The sequence below is a fragment of the Lacerta agilis genome, chromosome 5 (genome assembly GCF_009819535.1).
Source record: "Lacerta agilis isolate rLacAgi1 chromosome 5, rLacAgi1.pri, whole genome shotgun sequence".
Taxonomy (NCBI): Eukaryota; Metazoa; Chordata; class Lepidosauria; order Squamata; family Lacertidae; genus Lacerta; species Lacerta agilis.
The window spans coordinates 18,054,689-18,067,948 of NC_046316.1; the positions used below are offsets into that span (position 1 = coordinate 18,054,689).

Here is a 13,260-nt window from a genome sequence, read left to right on the forward strand (position 1 = left end):
AGCTCAGATTTCTGGGGAAGGAACTGGTGGAGGAGCCTTAGAAAGCAGTGGGGAGGCAGGGACCTTCAGTCCTCACAGCTGCCTCGTTGGGAAGAGTTGCTGTGATCACTAGGCCTGAGCTACTTTGGTTTCTTTGAATAAAGAGCTTAAATCTCACAGCACTCCCCCCCTCAATCTTTTCTATTGGTAAACGTCTTCAACACCTTTTTACTTACTGTTATCGTAGCAGATACGACCAATGGCCCTGCCAACATGAAGCAACATCTCTTGGTCTGTGCTGTCCAATAATGGGATCAGGATTGGCACCAAGCCAGCATCTATACAGTGGGTCTTCATCTCCTCTGCACAAACAGAAGACAGAGGCTATGTTCACCTATCATTCCAATATTGTAAGCAAGCATTGAAAAATTGAAAGAAGTGAGGTTTCAGTTAGGACTATGATGACAGTAAAGCCATTAAAACTGGGGCAAATGTTCTAATTTTGGTCTCATTCACATGGCAATTCTGGAGAACGATAAAAGCAAATCCACTAACACATCAGCATATTATGTTTTAAGGGGGGAAGCAGTCCATACTTGTGAATTTGATTAATTTTGTGAAACTCGTGTTATGCTCATTAATATATGCAAAGAAGTGACAAGTGTCCTTCTGAATGCAATTTTTAATTAATCTGAGAGAATTGGATTACCGGTAACTACCCAGACATTTCTTGGACATTTTAACATTAATCTCCATTTTCTTGTCTCACTTAAAAAGCAGACAGGGCCCTAAGCATACTCAGTTACTACTAAAAGAGGCATAAACGTACATGTGCTCCTGATGTAAAACTGGGTTGTTGTTGTTGTTTCTTTAAACTGCCCCTGCCCCCCTCTTCAAATAGTGTGAACTGAGAAGGTGGTTGAGAGAATCCAATGCATTGGTCGGATGGGACACAGAGTGTCCAGAAGACTCTATGACGCTTTGCGTGTCCACTGATGTTCTTAAGCTTGTGAAGAGAGCGGAACTATTTCCTGTCTTTGGGGGCTCTTTCCTGGGATTGGCTGTTTTGCCTGCAATTCAAAATGGGTTCCTCTCCTCCTCTCAAAAAAATAATCATCATCCTCCAAATCCAGCAACCTAATAATTGCGGGATGTAGTCCACTCTCTGATGTAACCTACATCATGCAGGAAATGTGGCTTGAGTCTGATCCTGCAACTCGGTCTTTTCAGGAAATCTCTAAGAAGAAACCAACATGGTTGCAACTTTTTAACGTGACACAGTTTAGAGCCATATAGGGGCCCCATATTAGCAGGCACTATTCACAGGCAGGATCCGGCATTATAGTGCCTTGGTAGGGCATTCCACACTGACACCTGCCCACCCATGTGCCTCTTCTGGAGAGGACTGAGGTCCAAGGCTAGTGTAGGGTTACCAGATGTCTCCATTACCTGGGGATAGTCCCCGGATTTGCGAATAAGTCCCCGGACAAATTCCATCCCTGGAATGTCCCCGGGAAATGCAGCAGCGGCAGTCTCAGCAGCCCGGAGCAGTTGGCTCTGGCTGGCTTCAGGAGCCGCTCAGAAGTCCCCATATGATGGTGGTGCAGGGGCTCTAAGATGCAGCTTCTGTAATGTTTTCATGTTTAATGAAGCGGTATGTGGTGGGTCAGGCATGGAAGGCGGAGGAGGGCCAAGAGTGGTGGCAGTGGCGAGGCTCGGGCAGCGCTATGCCTCCTTTCCCATCAGAGCAGCCCCAATCCCATTCCTACTTACATGCAAGCAGGAGTGGGTGGGGATCCCTCAGCTGTGAAGGGAGGCTTCACGCTGCCTATCAGAGCTTGCGTGCAAGCAGGAGGGGCAGGGATCTCTCAGTTAGGCAACAGGAAGCCTCCCTTCCCAGCTGAGGGATCCCCACCCCCTCCTGCTTGCATGCAAGTAGGAATGGGATTGGGGCTGCCCTGATGGGAAGGGAGGCATTGTGCTGCCCGAGCCTCGCCACTGCTGCCAATCTTGGCCCTCCTTCTCTGCCTTCCATGCCTGACCCACCACACACCGCTTCCCACCACCACCACCGAAGAACCAACTCAGGGGCTCATGGAGAAAGGAGATAGAAGCCTCGGAGGAAGGGGGAAAGTGGCAGTTGAGGTCAAGGCGGCGGCGGCCTCTCTGCCACTGCCATCGTTGCAATATCATCCCGAACGTGTATCAATTAATTAATTAATTAATTAATGTGTCCCCAGATTCATTGAAAAAAAATCTGGTAACCTTAGGCTAGTGGTTAGTGGCCTCCAATTTGATTTCCCACAATGCTGCAGCTGCTGTGTCAGTTCAGAGTATTGTGCAGGTGCAATAGTGCCTGCCGCGTTTTTGTACACAGACACCCGTGTCTCAGGTTGACACAACATCTAGGGCACTTTGGGGGAAAGTAGTTTCTTCTTCTTCTTCTTCTTCTTCTGCTGCTTCCAGTTGAAGAGAAAGCAGAGAACAGCCTGTTCTTCTTCCATGCTACAGAATAAGCCCCTTCCCGGCAGTGAACTCTGGAGAGGGTCATGCACATAGCAGGGGTCCCACTGGAAGGCACTTTGTCAGGGGCGTGCTCAAATTGGGAGCTGCTTTTGGCCAGAAGCAAATGGCAAATAAATAGCTATACTTCTAAAGGAAAAACAACAATGCCAGGAGCAGTTTGATTCCCTTTAATGGCAGCCTGTCATCTATGAGGGAGTGCAAGCAGTTCTGAAAGGCATCTGTAAGTTTCACTGTTGTGGTGCTAATGAACAGACTGTGACATTGTAGGTGTCCAGGAACCCCGAGCAGATAAATCTATCTGAAATATCATGCAATGTACCGTTTTTAGCTATCTCTGCCAGCACCTCAGCTGCCTTTACTGCACAAAGTGGGTTGCTCTGCAGAAGTCTGGCGAAAGCTGGCAAAACATCACTTTCAGCAATCAGGCTGGAGGTCCTGTGCTCTGTTGTGATAAGGAAAAAAAAAACATGACCGGGTTAAAGGGCAGGGGAAATGGGATTCTCGACGATATGAAACTCGGGCTGCCAGGTCGTAACCTGGAGGAACGATGACCACCTTATGATCCAACAAGTCTAATTATAGATTATGGATTGAAACAAGTTGGCTAAGGGAGGTCTGTGCTAATGAACTCTTTCTCCCTGCCTTGGTCCTGGTCATTTAGTCTTGCCACCTGGGTCCGTTCAGATTAAGCTGTAGCTGCTGTTGCTCCCACCACCCACTGAAAATGCTTCCTGACTTGGATTATAAGGAAAGAATTTTGCACAACCAGTGCAGTAAGTAAGGGGTGTGTGTGGATCTGTTGCTAATACTGTTGGTTTTGTGGCATCTTCATCTCCTGTGGATAGATCAACAATGGCTTTGGAAAGCCTGGGTTCAAAAGCCCAACTCAGCTAGGAAGCTCTCCAGGTGATCTTGGGCCTACCTCACAGGTTTGTTGAGAGGATAAAAATGGAGGAAGGAACCACACACACTTCCTTAATTTTCTTACAGGAAAAGTTTGCATCCCATTTACAAGCTTTGTGAGCTTATCAGGTTTCATGTCAGTGTTAGCAGTATTTAGCGGTCCAAATTTCTTAGGCATTAAAAAATAGCAGACTGACCGGCAACTTATCAAACCAGACCATTATTACCGAGCAGCCCATTTCAATGTCAGATATGTTGTGTTGCTGAAATGCGTATTTCCTTGAACGTATCTTGAATTGAGGTGATGACAATAGCCAATAATATTAATTGTTTTGTTTGTACTCCTGACTCCTACGATTGTGTGGATGATGATATGTTGGTAAGGTAATAGTGCTTAATGGTACTAATGGGTGAATTTGGGGAAATTTTGTAACAATGCAGTTGTATATGTGTTGACTCTATCCAGACCCTCAAATGAATAAATTTGGGTTAGGAATCTTCAAATTAATGCATGACAATCAGGGAGCCAGCTGTTGCAATTATACTTTCTTCCCCACCATCATCTGAAAAGCTCTATAATTTTTCTGTAATAGATTATCGATCATCCCAACTGCAGCTCTGTTGCTGAAACATGTCAAATGACAAGCAGTGCACAACATTTGTTCATGTGTGTACATTTACATGCATAAGCACTAGAGACTAGATACCAGTATGCCTTCCTCCATCAAGGGATGCAAACTTAAAGAACAGCAACCCACCTTAGCAGAATATTTTAAAGGCATTTCAAAATAGGGACAGTGATTCACCATGGACAAGAAAACAGGGTTTGTCCTTGGTAAACAGGGACAGCTGGAGTGTATGCTGTTAGCAGCAAGAGTTTGTAATATACCGAATTAGGACTTGGTTCCTGCTGCGTCATCAAATCTAATTAGCATTCAGTTATGGTGGAAACCTCCAGAGAATTCAGACACAAACCTGGATAGGCCGACTCAGAAGGGTGGCTTGTCTTGTTTTCCCTTAAAAACAAAGCAAAACTCCCCTCTCCTTTGTCTCTTAGGAAGGGCTACTCTCATCATCTGCTTCCTTCAATCAGTTTCAGCTGGTTAAGCAGTAAACAGCTTCTACCAAATATGGGCTTGCTCAGCTAGAAATGAGGACTCAATCGGATTATATGTAAGTTAAGCATGTGTGTACTTAGTCGATTAACTGGGTGGCAACCGCAGCCACTGTATCCCACAGAAAAATCCATCCCCAGAAATGCCACCTGAAATGGTAACTGCTCTGTAACCATCACCTCATGATTGAGTGAGGCCATCAACATGATAGATACTGGTTGTCTTTTCTTTCCATTTCACTGCAGCTCTGTGCCTCAAAAGAAACTAAACTGAGGTGACTAGGGCACTGGTGGTGTTCAACTAAAGCCAAAACACTGTGACACACAGTACATGTCTCAGTCCTTCTGATAGTGAAGTCAGCTGTTAGGCTTGTAGTCAAAGTGGAGCTGAGAAATAAGAGGTGGACATCAGCAGCCTTGGTGGGGGAACCCAAAGGTTTGCAGACATAGAAATAAAATTTGGAAAACCCCTCCCCCCAAACAGCCCAAGGAGGACTGAGTATGATCGGTGGCCACAGAATGTTGTGGTCATTTCAGACAACTTGTTTATTAGATTGAATGCTCAATTCACACAAAAACTGAGGGGAGGTTAATAATTAACAACAACAACAACAGTAATAATACCCTGCCCATTTGCTTGGGTTTCCCTAGCTACTCTGTGCGGCTTACAGCATATCCAGAAACATAATACGGTAATAGGTTATATAATGCTATGTAGTGAGTATTAATTCTGATTCGTTTACTGGGTGGTTAATACAAGATAATGTCAAGCAGTTATTGCTTCACACTTTTCAGTGTATTTTCCCGTCACTTTGCATGCTTTGTTTGTGTGTCTGTGGGGGAAGCAGATTTGTTGAAAAAGGGCACCAAATCCACTTTAACTGGGAAATCTTAATTTGTTGGTATGCTTTTGAGACTCCTGCAAAACAGTCCAGAAGCACCCTGAGTGTCTGTTGTCGAGGTGGAATGTGTGACGAATGGAAAACCAAGGGGAGGTGGAATGGAATGGAGTATCCTTGTGGTAATATTCCAATGCAAGTGCCATTTGTATGAATACATTAGAAATACCTTATAAAAAGGTAAAGGGACCCCTGACCATTAAGTCCAGTCGCGGATGACTCTGGGGTTTGCGGCGCTCATCTCACTTTACTGGCTGAGGGAGCTAGCATTTGTCCGCAAACAGCTTCCGGGTCATGTGGCCAGCATGACTAAGCCGCTTCTGGCGAACCAGAGCAGCGCATGGAAACGCCGTTTACCTTCCCGCCGGAGCGGTACCTACTTATCTACTTGCACTTTGAGGTGCTTTCGAACTGCTAGGTTGACAGGAGCAGAGACCAAGCAACGGGAGCTCACCGTGTCACGGGGATTCGAACCGCCAACATTCTGATCAGCAAGCCCTAGGCTCTGTGGTTTAACCCACAGCGCCACCCATGTCCCATAGAAATACCTTATAGTGACAATTATATTCTTCAACCATTACATCATAGTTCATTTCTGGCCACTGTTGGGCACTGGATTTAGGTAAGCTTTTGAACTTGAGGCCATAAGCATAACATAATCTGGAGCAGGCTTCCTCAACCTCGGCCCTCCAGATGTTTTTGACCTACAACTCCCATGATCCCTAGATAGCAGGAGCAGTGGTCAGGGATGATGGGAATTGTAGTCTCAAAACATCTGGAGGGCCGAGGCTGAGGAAGCCTGATCTGGAGTGATGATGTCACCACTTTGTGCTAACTTTGAACTGTCCTAAATGCCCTAAATCCAGCACTGTCAGCAGCCTCCAGCTGGTAGTACGGGTGCATACTAATGACATCATCAACATGTGCCAACCACATGAGGGGCTGGAAAATATTAATGAATTTTTAGACATTAGGAAGAGGCAGTGTCCCCTGCTTTGGCTCCACTGCAAAAAGGAATGGCGTGTCCACCACATTTGCAATGGCAGCGATACAGCTAACGCTGCGGCCTGCCATGAGTGGCACTTTCTTACATGAAAGTTGTCAAATGGTTGCTCTCGTGCTGCACACACTTTGTCACCCTTAAGTCCAGGTTATGTCGTTATGGCAACCACACAAAACACTTCCCTCCTCTGATGAGCAGGTGACAGCTGCTTAGTGAAGGGTGACAAGTAAAATAAGCTGCTGCCACCTCAGTGAAGCATAAGTTAAGAAGCAGTTAACAATAAGTAATTGAACTGCCTCAGCTTAGCCTCCCTAACTACCAATAAGTATTCAATACAATACAATAGTATTCTATTTTCCAGGGAACAAATACAAAATACCAAAAGATAGCTGAAATTCTCAGTTATTGTGTCTTTCAGATTAGTTGACATGATTAAGGGCTTTATTTGGGGCTAATGTGCACTGAAAGTAGAGTTGAGAGCCTGTGTATCACCTCTTTTTCTTCTTGAGTTAAGTAACTGAGCTAAGGCCCAACACTTCTACAAGCCAGTGCTTTTCAAACTTTTTTTTTACTTTCAGGAGATTTTCCTCACATCTGTTTGTCTGCAGAATTTCTGCATTTCAGAAAAGGTTCTGGATGAGATGTTCAAAGCCTTTCCCAATCTGGTACCTTCCAGGTATTGTTGGACTACAATGCCCATCATCCCTGACCATTGGCCATGCTGCCTGGGGCTGATGAGAGTTGGAGTCCAATGCATCTGGAAGCGGGGGGCAGGACGGAGAAGATTGTTCTAGGAATATAAAAATGATAATGTTTTTATTTTTAATTTAATTTTAGTTTCCCATTGCTCTCAGTGGTAAACGTTGCAACTTTCCCCAAGTCGGTTCTCTAATGCTTTCTCATCCTACAATGAGGACTGCTAGCTCTTTAGTGATTCCCACTCATAGATATGCCTGGTAGGCAGAAAAGTGATACGGATAACAGTCATCACAATGTCACAATGGCCAGTTCCTCTCCTGCAGCCAGGTGACATCAGCTCAATGTCACAATGACCAGTCTCTCTCTCACTGTCTCAAGCAGGCAACAGCATTTGGACACTTCTTTCACCAAGGCAAGCAGGAACCCGCTGGCACAGCCTTTATTTCTCTTACTTGTGGTGGGTAGCAGCCATATGTGGTCACGGTGGCCACCAGGATCTCTCCTATTCAATAAGAGAAGCGGCAGGCATGGGAAGCAGGCAGGTAGGCATCCTAGGTTATTATTCCACGACTTCTACACAAAGGAAATACCCCAGAGTGGCTTGGCACAACAACTTAAAGATTGGTACAGGAATGGGGGTGAGTGGCTGAATGCCGGCAGCAACCCAGATACAATAGCAAGACAACTTGCAGAGTCAGTCAGAGTTTGGCATAGTTTGATGGAGATGATGGTAGGCTGCGTGGCCAGAAGCATAGCAGGCCCTGGCCTTAAACCCATATATGATGGAAGAGCTCGCATTTTCAGCATGTGCTCAACAGAGGGAAAATTGGAAGGAGACGGACAACAGTGCACATGGAAGCAGGTTCAGCCAACAGTAGCGAACAGAGGCAGACATTGTCTGACACATCCGATACTCCAGGACTCCAGCTTTCAGCATGTGTCTCAAGGGGCAAATAGCAGGTGGGGGAGAATGGTAGCTGGCAGGCACAGATGCAACAGAATATGAGACGGAGAGAAATGAGAGAGAACACTGGCAGAGAGGAGATGGTATGGAGCAGAAATGCCAATGATTATCCTAAACTTGGCAGTGTGCCGCCGACATCAAATTACAGGGCAGCTCAGGAAACCCCAGCAATATCTACTTGGCCTTCAGGAACACTAGTTGCTCCCACCCAACCAACCGCCATCTATGAATGGTGTGAGCTCATAGGTTTTTTTTAATTAAACATGCTTTCTAAACCTACATTAGAAGAGTCCAATGATAAATTTGAATATAGTACACTTTATGTTAGTGCCTTCATGGAAAAGAACCAAAGGGGATTGTGCTAACAAACAGATTTGAAAAGAAAAAGCATATATTAATAATGCTGTCATTAAATATTACTGTGTTGAGCCCAATTTGAGGGGCACTAAATCTTGGGCTCAACCAGCATAAAACATATTTCAATTATACTTAACTATCTTCAGCCAGAGCTTGAAGAACTCCATCTAGACTTTTGAAAATCTGTTCTTCACCTTTGGAGTCCCCTCCATCAAATCTGAGTTGTTCCAGGTGTAGATTCAGGGACTCTGTTCAGAAGGTAAAAATAAATGATGACTGTTTATGATGTTACCCATATATTAAAGAAGCATGGGAGGTTACTATGTGTAAGGTTTTTTTTGGGGGGGTCATTTAAAGACCAATCACAAATTTTACTCATATGTTTGCTCTCCTTCCCAGAAACATCTAATTCATCATAAACAAAATAATGTAAAGATGTATGGAATATATGAGTATACACATATGTAGAGATTTTTTTTTTAAAAAAAAGTCTAAATTTTCTGCTAAACTAAATCCAGATTCTCTGCAAATGATAACTTTATACAAATATAGCAAACATGCATAATTTTTGCTCCTTCTGTGAACCAAACACCATTTCTTCTTTATGAAAATACAAGACAAGCATCCTCTTGATTCAAATGTTGTAGTTTTACAAATAGCAAGAACCTTGGGTTAATCATTCAGTTTATACACCGTTTACTTAAGAAAAAAATTCCAGGTGTTGTTATTTCCCTAGTGATTGGTTCAGTGGAATAACACCATATGCACAATGACTTTCAAAGTCCCTGAAAGACATTGGCCAGATGTAACATCATCTTGTTATGATTTAAAACCAAGATACAGGAGAGGAAAGAATAATTGTTGGTGGGAAGGCTGATTGATGGAGGATGTCTCCAAATGTAAAGATTTTAAACTGTTCTCCTTCAGAGCTCACATTTATGAGTAAGAAATTGGAAGTAGGATTTCCAATAATAAAATAGGAAACTATTTGCCCCCTACATGAGATGTAGGGTTTATTATTTCATTTCAAGCCAATGCTATATAGATGCATCTTCAAAACATTGTTAAGAATCCTATATTTAGCAGGATGCTCAATCATCCTGCATGCTGAGAGAAGTTAAGAATACCCTCATTTGCCGAGCATCCATGGGTTAACTTCAAACAATCTATGCTGCTTGTTCACCTATATCAGAGTTCTCAACTTGATGGTCCAATACATATGTTGAGTGCTTTCAGATGCTTTAGAGGGGAGGCTACCCAGTCAGATGGGCCTGGCTGAAGAGAAGGGCAATCATATGCATCTTGTAGAATGCAAAAGTAATGCTTTCAGACTAGCACAGGTGGGTTTTGGTCCAGTAGGTATCCACTTGGAGGCAAGAGAGTGGGTGAAGGAGGATGCGCATTAACCTTAAATGAGGATTAAGAGAAGCACTGGGGCAAGCGTTGGGAGCCGAGGAATGCCCTTCAATAGTCATGTCTTCAGAGCAATGCAAACCAAACAGCTCACGAGACAACTGGAATGTGGATTCTCCTAGGATGATCACACTGCAGACCCTCCTTTACAACTATGGCTGAACAGGGAGAATATAATGAGAAGATGTCACCTATGGGACTTTGAAGTAGTTTGCAGTACTGTGAAAGCGGAAGGCTGTAGATAGGCAGACAGAGGAATAGGGGAGAAAAGATAGTCTCTCGTATCTGGTATAATGAGGCTAAAAATACATTTCTATAGCAATAATGACTTTGCAGCGACCCTTGTAAAAGGGAATCCTGTTTAAGCAGTTCTTACAAATACAGTATCATTAAGCAGTGCAAGGCCAGCTTCATATGAAAATTGCATCCTTTTCAACTCTTTCAGATCTTCAACAGGAATCAATAGCTATTCAGAGGTAGCTATTATTAGTACATCTGTGGAGTTTATTTTGCTACTGTTCATTGATAGTTAAGGCCTGGATCTTCACAACCTTATGAGGTACTCTAAGCTGGGAAATAGTGCACCCAATGAGCTTCATGACTGCCTGTGGATTTGAAGCCTGCAGTGTCAGATTTAGGTTCAGCACTTGAACCAGTGCACCATATTGTCTCTCTGCATCTCCACTACATGCCATACCGATCTGTCATTCAGCAGCATAGCACCACACCTCTCATCTGATAGAAGTGGATGAAGCATTTTGGAATGTGCAAAAATAGTAGCTTGAAAATATGCACCATATATGGCATTAGCTTGGAGATTCTTCAGAAGAAAGCCTTGTGAAGTTTTGAGGTAAATCCTTCACAGGGTATTTTAAGTCAAGGGTAGGTAACCATCCTCACCCCCGGGCCACCAACCCCAAACATATTCCTCTTACATACTTACCCAGCATATTGAAAACTCCTACACACTTGCAGGAAATGTACAATAAATACCCATGTGTAACTCTTGGGTTGGCAACCAAGGCTGGGGTTCAGTGTCCAGGGGATATTCCTTCATCACAGGGGACTAGATGACCCTCAGGGTGGCTTCCAACTCTACAATTCTCTGTTTCTTTTTACCATAACTGACTTAAAAAGCAGAGTAAAACTTGTAATTGCTGGAAATGAATGTTTTCACATATTTTTCAGCGGCACAGTTGGATTTTGAAATAGGGAGCCAATTTTAAGACTTGGCGATGGAGAGCATTCTGTTATGTAAATGAAACAGTGCTGAAGACAGAACAAAAAAATAAATAAAGTTACTTTCCATGCTAAAGCAATGAGTATTGGGGCACGCTCTCTCTCTTTGTGTGTGTGTTTTGCATCTAGTGTCCTAGGGTTGGCTTTCGTTAGGTTTTCCAAGTCTGGAATATTGTGATCATCTGCATTTAAATATCTTGCAACAGGTCAGTCAAGCTTTTTCATTGTGATTGTTGATGTGACCCTCCTCCAAATGGATATAAAAGGCTGTAGCTCAGTGACAGAGTATCTGCTTTGGGCGCAGAAGGTTCCATATTTGATTCCTGGCATCTCCAGGCAGGTATAAGAGAAACCCACTGTCTGAAATCCTGGAGACCTGTTGCCATTGTAGCCAACATGGCGCTTGCTCTCTATATGTCTGACTCCAACTCCCATTAGCCACAGCCAGCATGGTGAAAGGTGAAGGACGATGATGAAATTTGTAGTCCAACAACATCTGGGAGACTAGATGTTTGTTACCCATGGAATAGACAATAACTGAGCTAGACGAACCAGTAGTTTGGCTCAGTATAAGACAGCTTCCTATGTTTAGTTTTCCCAACATACTGCATGTAACATCTAGGTTGCTTGCCTTCTATAAATAGCACAATCTATTACATTTGCCGGACTTGCAGGCAATTTTCTGTAAAATGCAATGGGTTTTACCAGGCATTCTGCTTTTTGAAGGTGACAGTTTCTCGGAGATAAGTACAGGTGCAAGCTTTAATCAGTAGATTAATCGGCTACAGCTTTAATTGATTCATTGGTGGGGCTGAAAGTTAAGGACATACGTGCTTGAAACTATTTTGGTTCCACTGTGCTACTATAGATAGAAATGAACAAGAAAATGTTACAGATTGCATTTCCTTCCAGCAACATAAAGTGGTTGAAAGGTATCTTGCATTTTGTTCAATTTCTCAAAAAGAAAACTGCATAGCAGATTCAGCAAAAGCTAACTTTTAAAAGTTAAAGCAATTATAAGATGGATGATTAATCACCTAAGCAACAATTTAATATGTGGCAGCCCTTGTATATAATAGGAGGGTATGTATAAGAAATGGTTCTCTTCAAAATACATGCACACACTTAATAATCATTTGTTGCAGTTCCTACATTACATCTATATATATATATATATGTCTCCCATATATGAAATACGAATTTGCCTTCTCAATTTAGCATGAGTTTTACTTACCCATGGATGCTGCAGTTTTCCAGACTGAAGATAATAAAGAGCACACGGTCTGTGAAGCTCTCCCTTTAACAGCTACCAAGCTGTGAGCAAGGAGAATATTTTATAACTCTCCAGCAGACATGCAGTCCACAGCTTCCCTCTTCACTCACCCTTCCCTCTCCCTTATGACCCTATACTTCAAATGCTTCTAATACGTCTTAATTACTTAATCTCCAGCACTGCCTGTTTCCTCTTTAGATGTCATTAAGAGAAAGGGAAACACCGTAGTAATTATCATACAAAAAGCCACCCCTAAAACACATTGTGTGGCTTCATGGCAATTTTGATTACATTTTGTCAAATTCTCATCTCTGGGATTGTCAAGGTTTTCTAGGCATCTAAGAGTGTCGCTACAGATTCAATTCTGTGTGGCTCAAGTTCGGCTCAGAATCACCTTGGCTTCAACTTAATACATGGCTTAGCACAGGGGAGCCATTTGGAGTGGAGCAGCCTGAGTCGAGCTTGGCCATTAAAAACACCACACTGCTGGAAGTCCTTCAGAATTGTTCTCTAGCATTTGGCATGTCAGGTAGGAATCCACATCAGCTGAACTCAGTCATGACAAAATGATTGCATAAGGGAATGATGTAACTGTTGAATTCAGTAAACCTCCTTCATTGCAAAATACTGGAATAGGAATTTCTGGGGGGTACACATACCCCTAAACATTTAGTGAATCTAACGGAAGAAGAAACTAAAATTGAAACATTTTTTTTTTAGTTTTTTTCTCTAGCATGGTAAATCGTCAGTTCTGTTGCTACCCCTGATGGCGGCCTCATTTCCTGTCAGGGTGTTTCCTGAGACTCAGACGGAAGCGAGCGTTTAATGTGTGAAGTAGGAGTTGGAATCTAGGACGGTGTTTGGTCATTTTCGTTGTTACCACCTCCGATG

At 43.3% G+C, this 13,260-nt stretch overlaps 1 protein-coding gene across 1 annotated transcript in view; it reads right to left on the bottom strand.

The window, feature by feature from the left end:
* Positions 1–12,498, bottom strand: part of LOC117046636 (rap1 GTPase-GDP dissociation stimulator 1-like) — a 34,471-nt gene extending 21,973 nt beyond the window's left edge. The window contains exons 1-4 of the mRNA XM_033148772.1: positions 12,331–12,498; positions 8,582–8,692; positions 2,825–2,947; positions 216–341 (exon numbers count right to left, since the gene is read on the bottom strand). Of these exons, the coding sequence (XP_033004663.1) occupies positions 216–341; positions 2,825–2,947; positions 8,582–8,692; positions 12,331–12,334 (364 nt within the window). The 5' untranslated portion in view covers positions 12,335–12,498. The remainder of the gene's footprint in view (positions 1–215; positions 342–2,824; positions 2,948–8,581; positions 8,693–12,330) is intronic.
* Positions 12,499–13,260: the final 762 nt, after the last annotated feature.